The sequence below is a fragment of the Jaculus jaculus genome, chromosome 16, assembly GCF_020740685.1.
Source record: "Jaculus jaculus isolate mJacJac1 chromosome 16, mJacJac1.mat.Y.cur, whole genome shotgun sequence".
NCBI classification, from domain to species: Eukaryota; Metazoa; Chordata; class Mammalia; order Rodentia; family Dipodidae; genus Jaculus; species Jaculus jaculus.
Window position 1 is genome coordinate 67177505 of NC_059117.1, and position 17253 is coordinate 67194757.

Genomic DNA, 17253 nt, shown 5'->3' on the forward strand with positions numbered 1-17253 from the left:
GATAGATAGATACATAGATAGACAGATACACAGAGGGCTAGAGAGGTGGCTCAGGAGGTAAGGTGCTTGCCTGCAAAGCCCAGTGACCCAGGTTTGATTCCCTAGAAACCATATAAAACCAGACACACAAAGAGGCACTTGCATCTGGAGTTGCTCTGCAGTGACTGGAGGCCCTGGCAGGCCCATTCTTTCTGTCTCTCTTATAGCTGTCTCTTCTTGCAAATAAAAATAAACAAATAATTATATAGATAGATGGATACATATATACATGCATACATACCCTCCCTTTGCATGAGAAAGGCATGTGTGGAAAGAGTGATTTCCCTCTCCTGCCCTTTTGTTTTTACTTATAGTAAACAAAGGTAATAACAGAAATGTTTTAAAAACTAGACTGTTAAGCCAGGTGTGGTGGTGCACGTCTTTAATCCCAGCACTTAGGAGGCAGAGGTAGGAGGATCACTGTGAGTTCGAGGCCACCCTGAAATGACATAGTGGATTCCAGGTCAGCTTGACCTAGAGTGAGACCCTACCTCGAAAAAACAAACAACCAACCAAAAACTAGTCTGTTTATTCTACTTTGATAGGAGACATCCAGTTATAGACAGCGAAAGCTATAACATCCCCCACAAAGCCCAGCGCAGGACTCAGTGGACAGCATGACCACGATGTGCTGAATGTCTCACAAAGATGACAGCAGACTTCAGGTTTTCAGAGGAAATGACTTCCTACAATTATAGGAAAAGAATCAACAAAGAACTCCCGGAGAAGGCCCAGTGAAAGACCAACCAAAATGATTAAAAGGATAGAGCATAAATCCTGTGAGGGAAGGAAGTGGAACTGTTTAGCCTGAAAAAAAGGTGAGTGGGGAGCCATTGGATTAAAGGCCCTTGTGTGTAGGGGATGCTGACCAGCAGCTCCGTGTCCTGAGAAGGCCAAAGAAAAGAAAATTGGCTTAAATTAAAGCCATAGAGACGTGAGTCGAATAAAGGGAGGTGAGTCATTCACTTTCAGTGTGATTTAAAAAAACAAAACAAAACATGGACTGGTCAGCCACACATAGAAAGTCAGACAGGAAGTTTTCTGGAAGAAAACAGTAGTCTGTCTTGAAATCAGCTAATCTCTGACATACCAGAAAAGAACACCCGAGAAGACTCTTAGCCACGGGGCAGCAAAACCAAAGGCTATTTATTCCCCAAGAGATGGACTTCTTTCTCACCTAGCACTGAGCCCTAAAAAGTTGATTTCTGATGCCTCAGGAGAGAACTCGTGACGTAACTGTAAAGACAGGCAGGTTGTGAATTAAGCACAAAAATGCCTTTGCTTAAATTGCTCTTACCGTTTAATGACACTCTATGGCTTAAAAGCTTGGGACGCTTCCTTGTCATTAACTCCACTTGCCCACAGATTCTGAAGGAAGGATGTGACGTGCGGGGTGAACTGATGACCTGGATGATCGTATATTGTCAAGTAGATCATAGCTTCGCTTGACAGCCACACAAAAGGGTTCAAGCAGGCGTATCCGATGTCCTTCGGTAGGGGACAGCATTCGCTAAAACCTTGCCTTTCCTCGGGAGAGGAATGGAAATTGCCAGTGGCCTGTCTCCTCGGTTGGACAGAGAGCGGAGTCCTCTCTGGTGCACAGCAGTGGCCGGGGCTCGCACTCTACTGATCCACTCTTCCACACGGACTCGAGGCTGCCCCCGGTTCCTCACCCTTGACTCAAGCCTTTCCTCTGTTGGATTCCACGGAACTATCACCCCAAGACCACAAGGAAAAAGGAGCTCCCTGGAGTTGTGTGCCGTGACAACATGTATGAACAATGAAGTCACGAGACAAATGACACAGGCAGGTCTCAGCCTCCGGCCAGTGTGTGTGGATGGCCCTTTAATCTACTGGACCCTTCTAGATCTTGGTAGAGGTGCCACAGTGATTCTTAGTGAGCATAAGGGCACACCACGCCTGTCCGATGACATCCCACCCACCCTGATGCCCTCATCACATGGCCCTGTGCCCAGTGTCAGAATTCTGTCTTTCTTCCCAGGTTCAAAATTCCACTGGGAAATAGTATTTGACAAAGGTGTGGCCCTGGTCACCTGATCTGACCTGTCAGTGTTTCTATAGTGATTACAAGTTACCTACCTTGGGTGGTTTTTCTACCTCTTAAATGAATAACCCTATTTATAAACATTTGAAATAATTTCTGGCTTAAGAGCTGCTCAGTAAGATTTTTTATTTTTCCACTGCAATTGTTACTATTTTATGAGGAATGTGATCCTATCACTGTACTCCACAACTTCCCCTTGCTAATTCTCTTATCAAGCTTACTGTATACCAGGTAGTTTATCAAGCCCTTTACAGAAAGCACTGGTTTGGAATTGACTGTTAGCTTAAAAGAGTAACATCAAAATATTATTATTTTATTGATACTAACAGCTAACATTCACCGGGCACTTCTTATGTGCAAAACATTGTGCAGAAAGCCCTGGGTTCTGTTACTTAACCATCATAGGTTGGTGCAATGATGACAATGATGATGATGACAATGATCTGTGTATTGTTGAAAGAAATGGCTGAGGAATAGTAGGCAAGATGCTCAAGATGACACAGGATCCAAGAGGTGAGTTAGGAGGATCACCGTGAGTTCGAGGCCACCCTGAGATGACATAGTGAATTCCAGGTCAGCTTGGGCTAGAGCTACAGCCTACCTCGAAATTACAAACAAACAGGGCTGGAGAGATGACTTACTAGTGGTTAAGCGCTTGTCTGTGAAGCCTAAGGACCCAGGTTCAAGGCTCGATTCCCCAGGACCCACCCACGTTAGCCAGATGCACAAGGAGGCGAGTTCGTTTGCAGTGGCTGGAGGCCCTGGCGCACCCATTCTCTCTACATATCTACCTCTTTTTCTCTGTCTGTTGCTCTCAAATAAATAGATAAAAAGAAAAAAAGCAAACAAGCAAAAACTAAAATGTTTATTCTGGAAACACAGATTTGGGGGACTCTGTTTTTGTGCTCTCAACCAGATTCTCTCATGTTTAATGGTTCTTTAGCCTGACTCACTAGACAAGAAGTAGGACATCAGGAAACTAAATGGAGTGACTGTGGATGGCCCCAAACAAACCTGTTACCTGACTCCAAAGCCACGGCAAGCAGCGACCCAGCACTGGGAAGCCAGAGTATTTGGTTTCTTCTGTGTTGTGCAAGGACGCCAAGTGTGGCCCAGCTTGGTGCACACAGGTGGAAGATGAAAACAAAAATCCTCTCTGCCTCACCCTTCCCCAGAAGTACGTCATAAACACACTTGGATTTATCTTTACTTTACTCTAACTAATGAAGTCTTTATCATTTATGAAAAAAATTAATGAAAGTTTGTATTTCTGCAATATTAAATTGACTTTTTAACTTTTGAAGTGAACGTGTAAAACATTTCCTCCTTTTATCCCTGCTCGGGGAGTTGTAATTGCATTTTAACTGGTGCTGTTGCAGGAACAATTTTAACCTTGAATTGCAAATGTGTTGGCTGGAAGTGTATATAAATCATTTCAACTTAGTTTTTATTATAAAAGTATTACAGAGAATAATTAGTTTTTAATCTGTCAGTTTGAATCAAGGGGAAGTTGAAATCTTTTCTTGCCATTTGTGTGTGGCTATAGCTCTTGTCCACAAGACGTGGGGAGGGGGCTGCTGTGGCTGAAGGGGCGAGATGAGAGAAAATCAGTAGTAAGAGAATCATGAAGCGTTAAAGGCCAGTTTGCATGATGGTTTAAGAGTTGTTGGGTATGCAGTACCAATTACACAAAATGAGTCCATTATGAGCACAACTAGAAACCTGAGCTTTAGCATTTGGAAACGCTGAGTTCTTGGAGACAGCCTTGGCCCATTGTACATTTCAGGGACGACAGGGAGGTACTGTTTTGTTACTTCATTATTAAACAGGCAATAATGAGGGAATATTAAATTCCCAATAGCCCAGAGCCGCCTCACTTTTACTTACTGAACCACAGCTACAAACACGAAATCTGCGAACAGCCAGCTAAACACAAGGCCATGTCCTCCCCCTGGCGGAGACGCTGCTGCAGGAGGCCGTCGGTGGAGGAAGGGACTTCAAGTAACTGACAACGGAAACTATCACTTTTGGATTCACGATTCCTCACTCCACCATTTAGAAGTTTTCTTTAGGGCTGGAGAGATGGCCCAGCGGGGCAGGCGCTTGCCTGTGAGGCCTAAGGGTGCATGCTCACTCTGGACCCAGGCTGCCCTTGAATTTCTCTTCCCTTTGCCTCCCAGGGCTGGGATAAAAGACGTACCACCATGCCGGCTTCACTGTCCAGATTTTACCGCATGCGTGTGCACGCGTGTATGCGTGTCCATGTGTGTACATGGATGGGGGTGTGTGTGCGGGCCAGGACAACCTCAGGAGTCACTCCTTGGGTGTCATCCATCTCTATTTGAGACATGGTCTCTCACTAGCCTGGAGTCACCAAGTAGGTTAGGCTATCTGGTCAGCAAGTCCAGGAATTCTCCAGTCAAGGCCTCTCCAGGGCTAGAAAGACAGGCATGGCTCATGGTGCTTGGCTTTTTCTTGGGTGTGTGTGTTGGGGGGGAGCACGTGTGTGTCGCGTGGTATACACTGTGATATATTACACCTCTGTATGTGCTGACGCAATGCCCTGTGCACTCGCCGGTAGAAGCCAGTAGAAAACAATGGGTCTCCCCCTCTGAAGGTCACCCATCCATTTCTCCCTCCCAGTGACTGAATCAGGAGCTGGCAGCTTGTGGACCCCAATGATCTCCAGCTCTGCTCCCTACAGGATGAGGGCTGCAGATGTGTGTGGCCACGACCAGCTGTTGACATGAATCCCGGAGATTCAAACTCAGGTAGTCTCAGGCTCCCTCGGGACCTCATGTTTGGATAGGAAGCAGACTTAACTACTGAGCCATCTTCCCAGCCACTGGCTTTTTATGATGGGGACTCTACGAAATGAACCCAGGTCTTCATGCTTACAAAGTAAGTGTCTTACGAACTTAACTACCTCCCCAGCCTCTACTACAAAAGTTCAGCAATGTGTGTGGAAAACATTATTTCTACTGGGCGGTGCTGCCCTTTGGGCACAGTAATATGTACGATGCGTCCATGTTTATGAATGGGGAAACTGAGGCACCAGCAAAAAAGAGTAAGAATGGAACTAGGAATAGAACTGAGACAGTTTGCCCCCACAACACTGCTCTTAAAGACTCCACATGGGATGATTAGATGATGATGATGGTTATTGTTTTCTGACAGTGATAACTTCAATCAAAAGCAGGTTGTACAAATAAATCTTATCACTGCTAGGAAAAAAAAGTCAAATATCCAAAGCAAATAAAAGACTTATTCAGATTCAATTACTGCCTTTTAGAGAATATTCATCAAACACTTTAATTCATGCTGGAAAAAAAAAAAATTCTAGGCAATGCCATCTCTTAATTGCTGAGCCACCTCTCCAGCCCCTTTGCAATGTCATCTCTTAGCACATAGGAGGCAACAGTTCTGGAAGGAAAGCATTGAGATGGTAGCTGGTGGGCAAGGAAGCATCATGTGGGAGCCTCTGTTCTAGAATAAAACAAGACTGGACCCAGAGATGAAAATGTCTTCTGGACTCATTATGAACATTACAGCCCACCACTCCAGCACTGGTCTTATTCGATTGAGCCCATGCCAAGACTGGAGTGTCGCCGTTTTGTTTGGAAGACAAGGCAGGTTTTTGGCAGAGACACACTAACCACACAGACTATGTGGTCAACCAAATCCTCAGGTGATTTTAGTGACAAATGATGCCTTCTGACCTAGATTATCGCACAAGCCAAAGGCAGAGTTCATAGGCTACAACTGACTGGAATATCCAACCAGACTCACAAAAGACAATAAAGCAGTAAGAGGAAGTAGCTTCTCTTGGATGATCTGCAAGACTTCAAAGAAACCCATGTCCCATTAGCGGCCAGTCTGGGCTGACCACCCCATTTTATGAGACCATACTTTCATTCACTGCCCACAGGCCCCCATTGGATGAGTGAGCAGAGGAGAAAAGAGGAGAGGAGAAGAAAGGAGAGGGGTGGGGAGGACAGGAGAGAAGAGAAAGAAGAGAGGAGAGGAGAGGAGAGGAGAGGAGAGGAGAGGAGAGGAGAGGAGAGGAGAGGAGAGGAGAGGAGAGGAGAGGAGAGGAGAGGAGAGGAGAGGAGAGGAGGAGGGGAAGAGAGGAGAGGAGAGAAGGAGGGGAGGAGAGGAGAAGAGAGGAGGAGGGGAGGGGAGGGGAGGGGAGGGGAGGAGAGGAGAGGAGAGGAGAGGAGAGGAGAGGAGAGGAGAGGAGAGAAGGACAGAATTTCAAGGATTTGAGGATTTGATGGACCAGGAATGACTACTTCTATTCCTAACTACTTGGCTTTTCCAGCTTGGCTGTGAGCCTTTCTGAAATGAACGTTCTGTGCTAACTTCAGAAAGGACGTCGGCAGGGTCAGGCTGGGCAGGGCCCCAATGCCAGCAGTTGGACACTACGGTGATCACTTGCCTTTCCAGGGGTTGGCAAAGCTGTGGCCGAAAGGAAGCTGGCCAGTAAAGGTCCAGTGCAAACACAGCAAGAGGAGCTGGTCTCCCCCTTGGGAGAAAGTCAGGGATGTGAGAATCAGGCTTGGATAAAAGTGGTGATGCAGTCCGTGCACGTATAAGGGCCTGAGTTTGGATCCTGAGCACACATGTAATTCCTGTACTTCAGGGGCGGGCATTTCCTACCTGGCTCGTCTCACCAAATCTGTGAGCTGAAAGTTTAGTGAGAGACCCTGCCCCAAAGAATAAGGCAGACAGCAACTGAGGAAGACATCTGCTGTTGCCCTCTGGCCTCCACAAGAATGTGCAGAAACACGAACACACGTGTGCATACACTGCACATACACATGCAAAAAAGTGAAGTATCATTTGAAATTGTACTGTAATAAAGAAAACTACAAATAAACGCGATTCATGAGTGGCTTTCCTTGCTCCCCCTATGTGGTCATTAAACCTGTATGGTCCACTTGATCAGATCAGCAGTCAAGTAAGACACACACTTCTTGAGTGGGTCTCTGAGGCTGTTTTCAGGAGGGATTAACTTAAGCAGGGAAGTCTCCCCCAAAGTAGGCAGCGCTTCTGACACCAACCGTACATAAAGAAGCTCTGGGGAGTGGGGATGTAGCTCGCTTGGTAGAGTGCTTTGCCAGCCTGTAAGAATCCTTGCTGAATAAGTCCAGACCCAGGAGGTGGTGGCCAGAGAGTCAGGAGTTCAAGGTCGCCCTTTGCTACCTAGCAAGTTTGAGGCCAACCTGAGTTACATGAGACCATGTCCAAAGAAAGAAAAGAGAAGAGAAAGAAAAACAAGAAGAAAAAAGAAAAGAGAGAGAAAGAGACAGAGAAGGAAAGAAGGAAGGAAGGAAGGCAGGGAGGGAAGAAAAGAGGAAGAGAGTGGGGAGAGGAGGAAGGAGGGAGAAGAAGAGAGAAAAAGGAAAGAAGAAAAGAAGGAATGAAAAAAATTAAAATAAGGATTCTCCAGGAGACCACAGTGCCTTCTGCTGGGCTGCATGCTTCTTGCTGGTGTGCGCGCTTCCACCCCACTGCTGCCGTCATTTGGGGACGTGGGAACCCGGCTTCTTAGCCCTCCTGTGTGGCCTGAAGACCAGCGGCTCTCCGGGAGCCCTCCAGACCAGACTGGGACGGTTGAGGCATCCCCGCTCGTGACCCGAGCGGCTGCCGGCTGCGCGGACTCCAGCCTGCAGACAGCGACGGGCGGACAGCTCAGACGACCTCCTGTAAGCTGATTTAATGCACCCCCTTTGTAATGTATGTTCGTCCCATCTGTTCTGGTCCTCCAGAGAAGCCCTAATGCACCCTCTAACACAATGCCTTCCAAGACAAACATAGTGGAAGGCAGAGCAAACACCGGCATTGTTGTCTGCGCAGGTCCTTGTGGTCCAGAGGGAAAGAGCAAACAGGAGCTCACAAAGCACTTTGGGAAGGTTCGACTTACCAAATACCGAAAAGTGGCCAATCCAAGAATTTCAACAGGTAACCAGCCCCCAAACTGTGCCTTTTCTTTTTTTGAGCCATTTGGAGCTCCCATAAACCCCAGTATAGGTTGATTGCCTTCATACCTCCCCAGCCAATCAAATGCCACGCTTAGTCCCCCCATACCTGAAATCCACACCCAAACTGCTTAACCTCATTAGCTCAAACCTTTAAGTCTTTGAGGAAAAGCATTCATCTTAAGTGACAAATAGAATTCCCTTTCAAAGAAGTTCAACAACACTCTTTCCTCAACCCTGCAGAAATAAATATTTGGACTGCAATCTTATTTTATTTTTAATAAAACAATGCTGGCTTCATCATTAGAAAGAAAACTTGTTTCTATTTCATTATCTCCTTACGCCTGGCAGGTCCTGTTCCGAAACCAAATTACAGTTCCTTCCTTTTCTGTCAGAACGGAATTGAAAAGAAAAACAACCTTGAAGAAAAAGGGCTGCTGAGAGCAGAAAAACCCAGAAGCAGTGTTGCTTGGTGCCGCCCAGCCTTGCTTGAAAGGAGGATAAAGGGTTTCTCTGCCCACATCTCCTTCTGTGGAACTGGCATTAAGATGCCAGAAAGGTAGCTACCAAATGCTTTAGGACACTGCCCACAGCCTCCAGTGACTTATTGAAAGATGGCCAGACAGTTAGTTGGCCCAGATTTACTCAGATCCATCTTCTTGAATTCTTTCTTCTTCCTTCCCCACCCCCTCTCTTTTCTAGTAGGGTCTCTCTCTAGCCCAGCCTGACCTGATACTCTCTAGTCCCAAGCTAGTATTGAATTCATGGTGATCCTCCTACCTCTGCTTCCCAATTGCTGGGCGCAAAAGTGTGTGCCACCACGCCCAGCTTGAATCCTTTCTTAATAGGAGAATTGACTTGTGTTAGCCATAGCCAGCCTTTGATCTTGAAGATGATCTGTGACCAGAACAACCATTGCAAGCCATAGAAGTAAAAGAAATCAAGCTGAGAAACAACAGGGGCAGAGTTTTACAAAAACACAGCATCTCTCACTTAGCCATGTTAGAGGGTCTCAGACCTGATGAGACCACATGAGATCCGAGGCAGGGAAAGTTCTCAGCTTCTTCTGCTGGTTACACAGCACAGGAAAACATCTGGCCTCATCAGGATACCCCATGTTTCTCCAAGACACTCCTTCCGCTCAAGCTGCTTAAACTCATAATCTCTGCTTCTTACATTTAAAAAAGCCCCAGTCAGACACCATCCTACCCTTTTCCCTCCACTCCCTATTCCATACCCTCTACCCTGATTAGGAAACTCACTGGACTATCCCCCAAGAGCAAAATTTGTCAACTGTCTCTCAAGTTCCACTGCTGGTATCAGCTCAACATTCTAGAAGTTTCCCCTTCCCTCTGTCTCATCCCTGACCACAGCTAGAAGGTTGGAGAGGTAGTGGCAAGAGGTCATGTCAATGAGAGGCCCTTGTAAGAAGCCTCCTATGATGGTTAATGCCATCAACTTTGCAGGATCTAGAATCACTTGGGAGGGATAGTCTAGATTAGGTTGTTTGAGGTGGGAAGACCCACCATAACTGGGGGGCAGCATTCCATGGGCTGGGTTCCTGGACTGCATGAAAAAGGAGAGAGACAGCTGAGCATGGGCATTCACTGCTCCCTTCATTCAAGGGCCAAATGGGACCTTTATGTTCCTGCCGCTGCCAAGTCCACCACGGTGGGCTGCATCCCTCGAACTGTAAGCCAAAGCACATCTTCCGCCGGAAGTCGCATCACAGCAATGAGGAAAGTGAGTGATGCACCTCCATTTCATGCAATGCTGGGTCGTGGGTCCAACACGCTCCCTCGTACCTGGCGCGCCTGGGTCCAGTTATGAAAATGATGCCGAGGACTGCTGACTCACCCAGGGCATGCTGAATCTTGTTTTAAACTATTTTATTTATTTATTTATTTATTTGACAGAGAAAGAGGGAGAGACAGAGAGAGAGAATGGGCGCTCCAGAGCCTCCAGCCACTGCAAACAAACTCCAGATGCATGCACCCCCTTGTGCATCTGGCTAATGTGGGTCCTGGGGAATCAAACCTGGTTCCTTTGACTTTGCAGGCAAACGACTTAACTGCTAAGCCATCCTTCCAGGGTTTTTTGTTTGTTTGTTTGTTTGTTTGTTTTACTTGACAGAGAAAGAGGGAGGGAGGGAGAGGGAGAGAGAGAGAGACAGAGAGAGAGAGAATGGGCATGCTGCGCCTTTAACAACCAGCACGTTCTTTACAGACAGTTTTCCCCCTTCACTGTAGTGATTCTCAGATGATTCCAAGACCCCTCACTTCACCGGAGGCTCCCTTTCCTCTGCCAATGCCCCGGTCCCCATTTCTACCTCATAAGCCTTTACCCATGATGCACTGCTCAGCCTGAATCCCACCTTCCAAGGAAATCTGTTCAGACCGGCAAGCAGTGTAGTAGAGGGTCAAAGCACGTGTGTTTGGGAGTAAGACCAAGCCAACCATGGTTCTGGCTTTACCACTCATTAGCCTCGCATGATACCGAATCTTTCTGTTTCGTGCCAGGGTAGTGTGGTGCCCATCTTTCAATGGTCACTCACTGGCCAAGCTGACGTAAGTAACAGACTTAGCATTCGGAGAGAACTTGCTGTAGCTCAGATACGACTCAATCTTCAAAAGGCTGCAGTGCCCAAGGCTCCAGCTGGTGGCGCTACTGAGCGGTCATAGGATCATAAAACTGACTTTATCCATTAATTAACTGACCAGTGAGTTCACAGCTAAACAGGCTGTGAAGAGACAGGGCATAGCTGGAGAAAGTAGGTCACTGGGAGTATGCTTTGTCCCCACTCCCTCCCTCTCTTCCTGCTTTCTGGACACCATGACAGGAAGGCAGGCCCAGGGGAATGAAGCCAACTGACTTCGCCTCTGAAACTGTGAGTCAAAGGAAATCCAACTTGAAGTTGATATGATTGGTTATTTTGACAGTAGAAAAAAGTGTCTAACACAGAGCTGAATCCGAGGCCTGTTTCATTTGAGTTATTCATGAACACAGACCTCTCTCTTCGGAACTGCAGGCAGGCGAGCATTCACGAGACTTTGACAAAACACACCATGGCTTCAATAACAGCTGTGTGAACTTGGGCATGGTGCTTACTCTCCACGTCTACTGACCTCCTCCATAAAATAAGGGTATAGATTATACCTTCCTACTAAGGTGATGACTCAGAAAGACTGAACGGGCTCACGCATACAAAGAGCATTGATATTTATCTCCTGATTTTGTGGAATAGATAATATTTCTACAGGACTGAATGCAACAACAGTGCCAGTTAATTACAGCTACAAACCGGATATTTTTCATTTTACCCTTCTTGGATTTAAAAAAAAAAAAAAAAAAAAAACATGTTTGAGGGCTGGGGAGGTGGCTTAGTGGTTAAGGTGCTTGCAGGCAAAGCCAAAGAACCCAGGTTCAATTCCCTAGTATCTATGTAAAGCCAGATGCACAAGGTGGTGCATGCGCCTGGAGCTCGTTTGCAGAGGTGCCCCCATTTTCTCTCTCTTTATTTGTCTCTTTCTCTCTCTCTCTCTCCAATGAATAAATAAATAAATAAAATATTTTTAAGAAGCATGTTTGTTGAGAAGACTTTAGAAATCAAAGTACAAAGAAGGAAAACTCCCTGCTAGGCATACCCAGCCATGTTAAACAGGTGAGTCAACACAGAGTAGTCAAAACAAAAAGCCCACACGGGCAGGGCACGCACCTGATGGTAGGAGATGGGGACAGGCTTCCGGAAGACAATCCACTCGACGATCTCACTACACGGAGGGGTGGTCAAGGAGCCCGCGTATCTGTAGTAACTCCCCAGGGATGCGGGCAGGAGGTCGCGGAGCATGAAAGGATCCAGGAAGGTCTCCTTCTCTGTTTGAGGAGAGGGCAGGAACACAGTGGTGAGTCAGATCCTATCTCAGATGCGCGCGCGCGCGCGCACACACACACACACACACACACACACAGTCAAAGCCCCCGGCTCACTGGTACCCCACCGCAGACATGCGTCTGTGCAGACCCTGAGAGTCATTGGTGTGTGGGGAAGGGAGGGCCTCAAAGGACACAGCAGCAGTTCCCAGGGTGTGATAGGGGGAGACACCAGCGTTTCATAAAGATGAGGTTCTACGAATGAGCAACATGGTTGTCCCTCCCTTGCCCCAGGAAACAGAACATGCCAGCATGGTGAAGACGGGCATGGAGAAGTGCTACGGAAAGCAGGCTGGGCCTTGTTTTTCCCAACCTTGTTTCACCACAGAGCCCTTCTCCATCTAGAACCTCTGAACTGCTAATTGGTGGGATAGATTTGGGGACAAAATAAAAGACTCATTAGGAAAAGAAGGGCTGGAGAGATGGCTTAGTGGTTAAGGCACATGCCTGCAAAGCCTAAGGACTCTGGTTCAATTCTCCAAGTCCCACATAAGCCAGATGCACATGGGGGCACACGCATCTGGAGTTCGTTTGCAGTGGCTGGTCTGTCTCTAATAAAGAAAGAGTTCCTTTAAAAAAAAGAAAAGAAAACCCCACACCCACAGTCCCATGCAGTTCTGATGTGGGCCACATTTTTTAGGATCTCACCCAGTGTGATGGTTAATTCTGATTGTCAACCCGGCAGAGTTAAGGAACATGCCGGATGCAATGAAGTACGCCTTTGCACGTGTCTGTGGGGTACCTCCAGAGTGCATTAGCCGAGGCGGGAAGACCCACCTTCAATGTGCGAGGAGCCACCCCGCTCTGGGGTCCTGTACTGACTAAGACAGGGAAACGGGAGAGCGTGCGTCGAGCGCTCAGGGTCTCCTCTCTCTGGGTCCTATTCTGCCAACGTGAGCTCGAGGGGCTCCTGTGGCTTTGTCCTCCTCACTGCGTGTCCTCAAACTGTGAGCCCAAACAAGTCCTTCCTGCCGAAGCTGCTTCTTTCCAGGTGATTTGGTCGCAGCAACAAACAAGTAACTGACACGCAAGACCTGCCCAGGTCGAAGGGCACCGGGCCAAGGCACTTCCCTGAACTTGACAATAACGACCCTGAGACGGGCTCCACAAAGCAGAAAGGAATGATGAGACAGTGACATCAGTAAGTATGAGAGAGTGAGGCGCGGTGTGAGGTGGCGTCTGCCTGAGGTCGCACAGCTCTGGAAGAAACTAAGCTTGGATATGAAGCGGGGCATCTTGATGCTGGAGACTACACAGAGCTGACTAATGGAGCTGAAGCTATTTGGGTGAAAACTGAAGGTGGAGGGGCAAAAAAAAAAAAAAAAAAAAAAAAAAAGAAGGATGACGAGCGACATCTTAGACCTGGAACGGTGCATGCAAAGGCCCGGAGGCAGATGGACGTTGCACAGAGAAGGGTGGACACTGCCAAAATCCTCCCAAGCAGGCTCCATAGGTTATCCATGTCCCTTCACAAATCACAGGAAGGTCTACTCCCTTCTGGCATGGCCAGCGATGTAGGCCTAAGTTTAAAGTGGAGGCCTTCTTCTCCCACCCAGAGGAGTCATAAGACCATCGCGGTTCTGCTCATGGTTTGTCTAAGCTCCTTAGTGGCCTCCAGAAGAGCTCCCAGGCCAGTGCTGGTGGGCTCCAGGGCTCTCGGTGACCATGCATTCACACCTGTGCCCAAGGAACAATCTTCCCGAGCTTCACACTTCTACCATTCACACTGAGTAATCAGGATAGGGACTTGTGAAAATGTGCCCCTAGAGCTAAAAGGTCTAGGGAACTGAGGGCTGGTGTAGAAACCCCAGGAGAAAACGGCCATGCTGAATGATTCGAATGGTCCTTTCCTTTTGGAAGCAGTCTGTTCAACAAGACATTTATTTGGGTTTTGCTCTATGCTGGGCACAGTCCCACGGATGGAGATTAGGAGCCAGACAGCCCCATTCTGTAGGAAGATTAGAACACAGGACAGCAACTTGCCTTGGAAAAGTTCCAAGGCAATTCTGACCTGAAAACGGAAATTCAAACAACTATGACTCACGAAAACGGCAGCTGGACACTGGCCATTTTTTCTCTTCCTCTTTTCTCACAAGAAACAAGTTATCCCCTCCCTGGGAACAGGCCTTCTCAGATGCCAGGACCCTGGACGGGGAGGCTGTGAAGTAAGCAAGTGACGACTGTCACGTCACACACGAGCCCAGGCCTCTCATGCTTTCACTCGGTCTTATCCCAGAAGTACAAAAGCATATTTTTGGGCTGGAGAGATGGCTTAGTGGAGAAGGTGCTTGCCTGCGAAGCCTAAGGACCCAGGTTCAATTCTTCAGGTCCCATGTAAGCCAGATGCAGGTGGTGGCGTGTGTGTCTAGAGTTTATTTGCTGTGGCTAGAGGCCCTGATATACCATTCTCTCTCTCTCTCTCTCTCCCTCTGTTCTTCTGTATCTAATAAATAAATAAATAAATTAATTAATTAATTATAAAAAACATATTTTCCCAACTCAGAACCTATTAGACTAACCTATAGTTTTTAGACTCAACTATTAGACTTATCTCAGCTTAATACTTAATTTCCATGTGGGCCAAGACCAGACTTGTCCTGAGGTTTCATATTCACAAAAACCTATAGAGTGCTACCTTTCAACACATTTGGATCCCCTTCCTGCGAACTGTGGGGAGTTTTGCTTTTCAATAAACTTACAACTGTGCTTGCTTTAGTTCTTTTTTTGTATTTTTAAAATATTTATTTATGAGAGAGAGAGAGAGAGACAGGGAGAGAGAATGGGTACACCAGGGCCTCCAGCCACTGCAAACTCCAGACATATGTGCTACCTTGTGCATCTGGCTTATGTGTGTTCTGAGGAATTGAGCCCGGGTCCTAAGGGTTAACAGGCAAATGCCTTAACCACTTAGCAATCTCTCCAACCCCAATAAAGTCATTCTTGTGTGGCCCTCTTCTGTCTCTGTTCATCATTCTTTGTAAATGGGAGAGAAGAAACCAGAAACATTATTTCTGCGCCCACACAATTTCACAGTGCCTAACCTAGGCAGCAGGTTGTACTGGAAGAGCCGCATCAACTTTTTTTTAAAATTTTTATTTATTTATTTGAGAGTGACAGACACAGAGAGAAAGACAGATAGAGGGAGAGAGAGAGAATGGGCGCGCCAGGGCTTCCAGCCTCTGCAAACGAACTCCAGACACATGCGCCCCCTTGTGCATCTGGCTAACGTGGGACCTGGGGAATCGAGCCTCGAACTTCACAGGCAAGCGCTTAACCGCTAAGCCATCTCTCCAGCCCCGCATCAACTCTTACTTCACACTTCACTCCACCAAGCCGATCCCATTATGTCCCCAATTCTGTGAGCCCGGAATGCAAACCAGTGAGCCGCGTTCAGAAGAGTCCTTCATTGTTCCCGGCATCACACAGCTCTATGAACTGTGCACGTTACTGTGTGTGCGTGTGTGTGTGTGTGTGTGTGTGTGTGTGAGCGTGTGTGCACGCGTACACATGTATCATGGCACACAGAGGAACACCTTTGAGCATCGGTGCTTTTCTCCACTTTATCTGAGCAGGGCCTCTCCTGCTGTTTTCCAGGGGGGCGGCCCGTCCATCTGCTCCACGAGCTTTCGGACTCTCTTGGCTCCACATTGGAGGCTCGCTGTGATTAGACACAGGAGCTTCGGAGTTACACGGGTGCTGGGGACTGAACTGCAGTGGGCAGGCTTGCATAGCACATGCCTTTAACCGTGCAGCCATCTCGCCAGCCCTGAAGCATGCACCTTTAACATGTCAACTGTGTGCCCATGTGGAAATCGAGGCACAGCAAGGCTAACTAAGGAATCATGAGGTCTCAAGTGAGTAGGATGAGCAGTTACTTACAAGGCTTAGCAGCCAATTTTCCTAGAGATTTCTGGGTCCTTTTGGAGGGGGCGCAGGGATGAGGGAAAGGATGGAACCAATATGTGCTGTTTATATACTGAGTATGGCCATAGCTAATAATAACAATAATAAAACTAACTTCAAACCACAGGATTCTGCAATCAAAATTACAAAACACAGTCCCAGCTGGACAGAAGGACAGAATGTGGAAGCTAGCAGACTCATTTTACACGCGCACGCGCACACACACGCACGCACGCACGCACGCACACACCCAGCCTCCCCAGCAGGTCTAGGCTTTAATTTAACCTGGTTCCTGGCAACTAAGCATGGAGACACCTTTGCAGACGTGCTGGGCTGGGACGAGGTTGTCCACGAGACTAACCGTCTTGGCTCCTGCTTGCTGCTGCTACTGCATTTCCTGAGCCGTGTAAACAGCCCACACAAAGCCCGAGACCCTGGAGAGCATGTGCTGGGGTTTGGCATCAGGTGCCACAAAGCGTTGCCTTTCCTTCTCCCCTCTTGTGCAGGTGAACCTGGTGGCGCGCCCACGTGCCTGCAGATCAAAGGCCGCAAAACAAGTGACCAGATAAAAAACGGCATCGGGGTTGTGTGCAATATCGGCAAGGCAGTTATGCATGGGGTACATGCCATCAAGATGCCACAACAAAATCCCTGCCCGTGTCTGGCTTCTTGTGGAGACTGTGTGAGGTGGTTTGATTCAGGTGTCCCCCATAAGCTTAGGTGTTCAGAATGCTAAGCTCCCAGTTGATGGAGGTTTGGGAATTAACGCCTCCTGGAGGTGGTGTATTGGGGCAGGCTCATGGGTGTTATAGCCAGCGCCCCCTTGCCAGTGTTTGGCACACTCTCCTGTTCCTGGTGTCCACCTTCTGTGGGCCAGAGGTGATGTCCACCCTCTGCTCGTGTCAATGTTTCCCCCTGTCATTGTGGAGCTTCCTCTCGTGCCTGTAAGCGAAAGTAAACCTCTTTTCTCCCCACAAGCTGCTCTTGGTTGGGTGATTTCTACCAGTAATGCGAACCTGACTGCAGCACTGTGGAATTGAACTTGGCCTGTTAGGCTTTGCAAGCAAGTGGTGTTCGCTGTTGAGCCATCTGTCCAGCCCGTAGGGTAGGGCTTTCAAAGAGCACGAATGAATGAAACACCGGCCTCACTGCTGGGTTTGGGGAGAGGATGAGTTCATAGGGCAACACGCCTCATAAATGAGGCCTGGACAGAGAGCCTGTGGGTTAAGTGCTAGAGATGCCAGCCCGAGGGCCTGAGTTTGGGTCCCCAGCACCCACATGTAAAAGGCATGTGTGCAGCCAGGTGTGGTGGCACACGCCTTTAATACCAGCACT

The 17253-nt window shown here is 47.9% G+C and overlaps 1 protein-coding gene across 3 annotated transcripts in view; it reads right to left on the minus strand.

The window, feature by feature from the left end:
• Positions 1-17253, minus strand: part of Ptprg (protein tyrosine phosphatase receptor type G) — an 873855-nt gene that overhangs the window by 141729 nt on the left and 714873 nt on the right. For all 3 annotated transcript variants that reach the window (XM_004661265.2, XM_004661264.2, XM_045136198.1), the window contains exon 7: positions 11801-11958. In XM_004661265.2, the coding sequence (XP_004661322.1) occupies positions 11801-11958 (158 nt within the window). The remainder of the gene's footprint in view (positions 1-11800; positions 11959-17253) is intronic.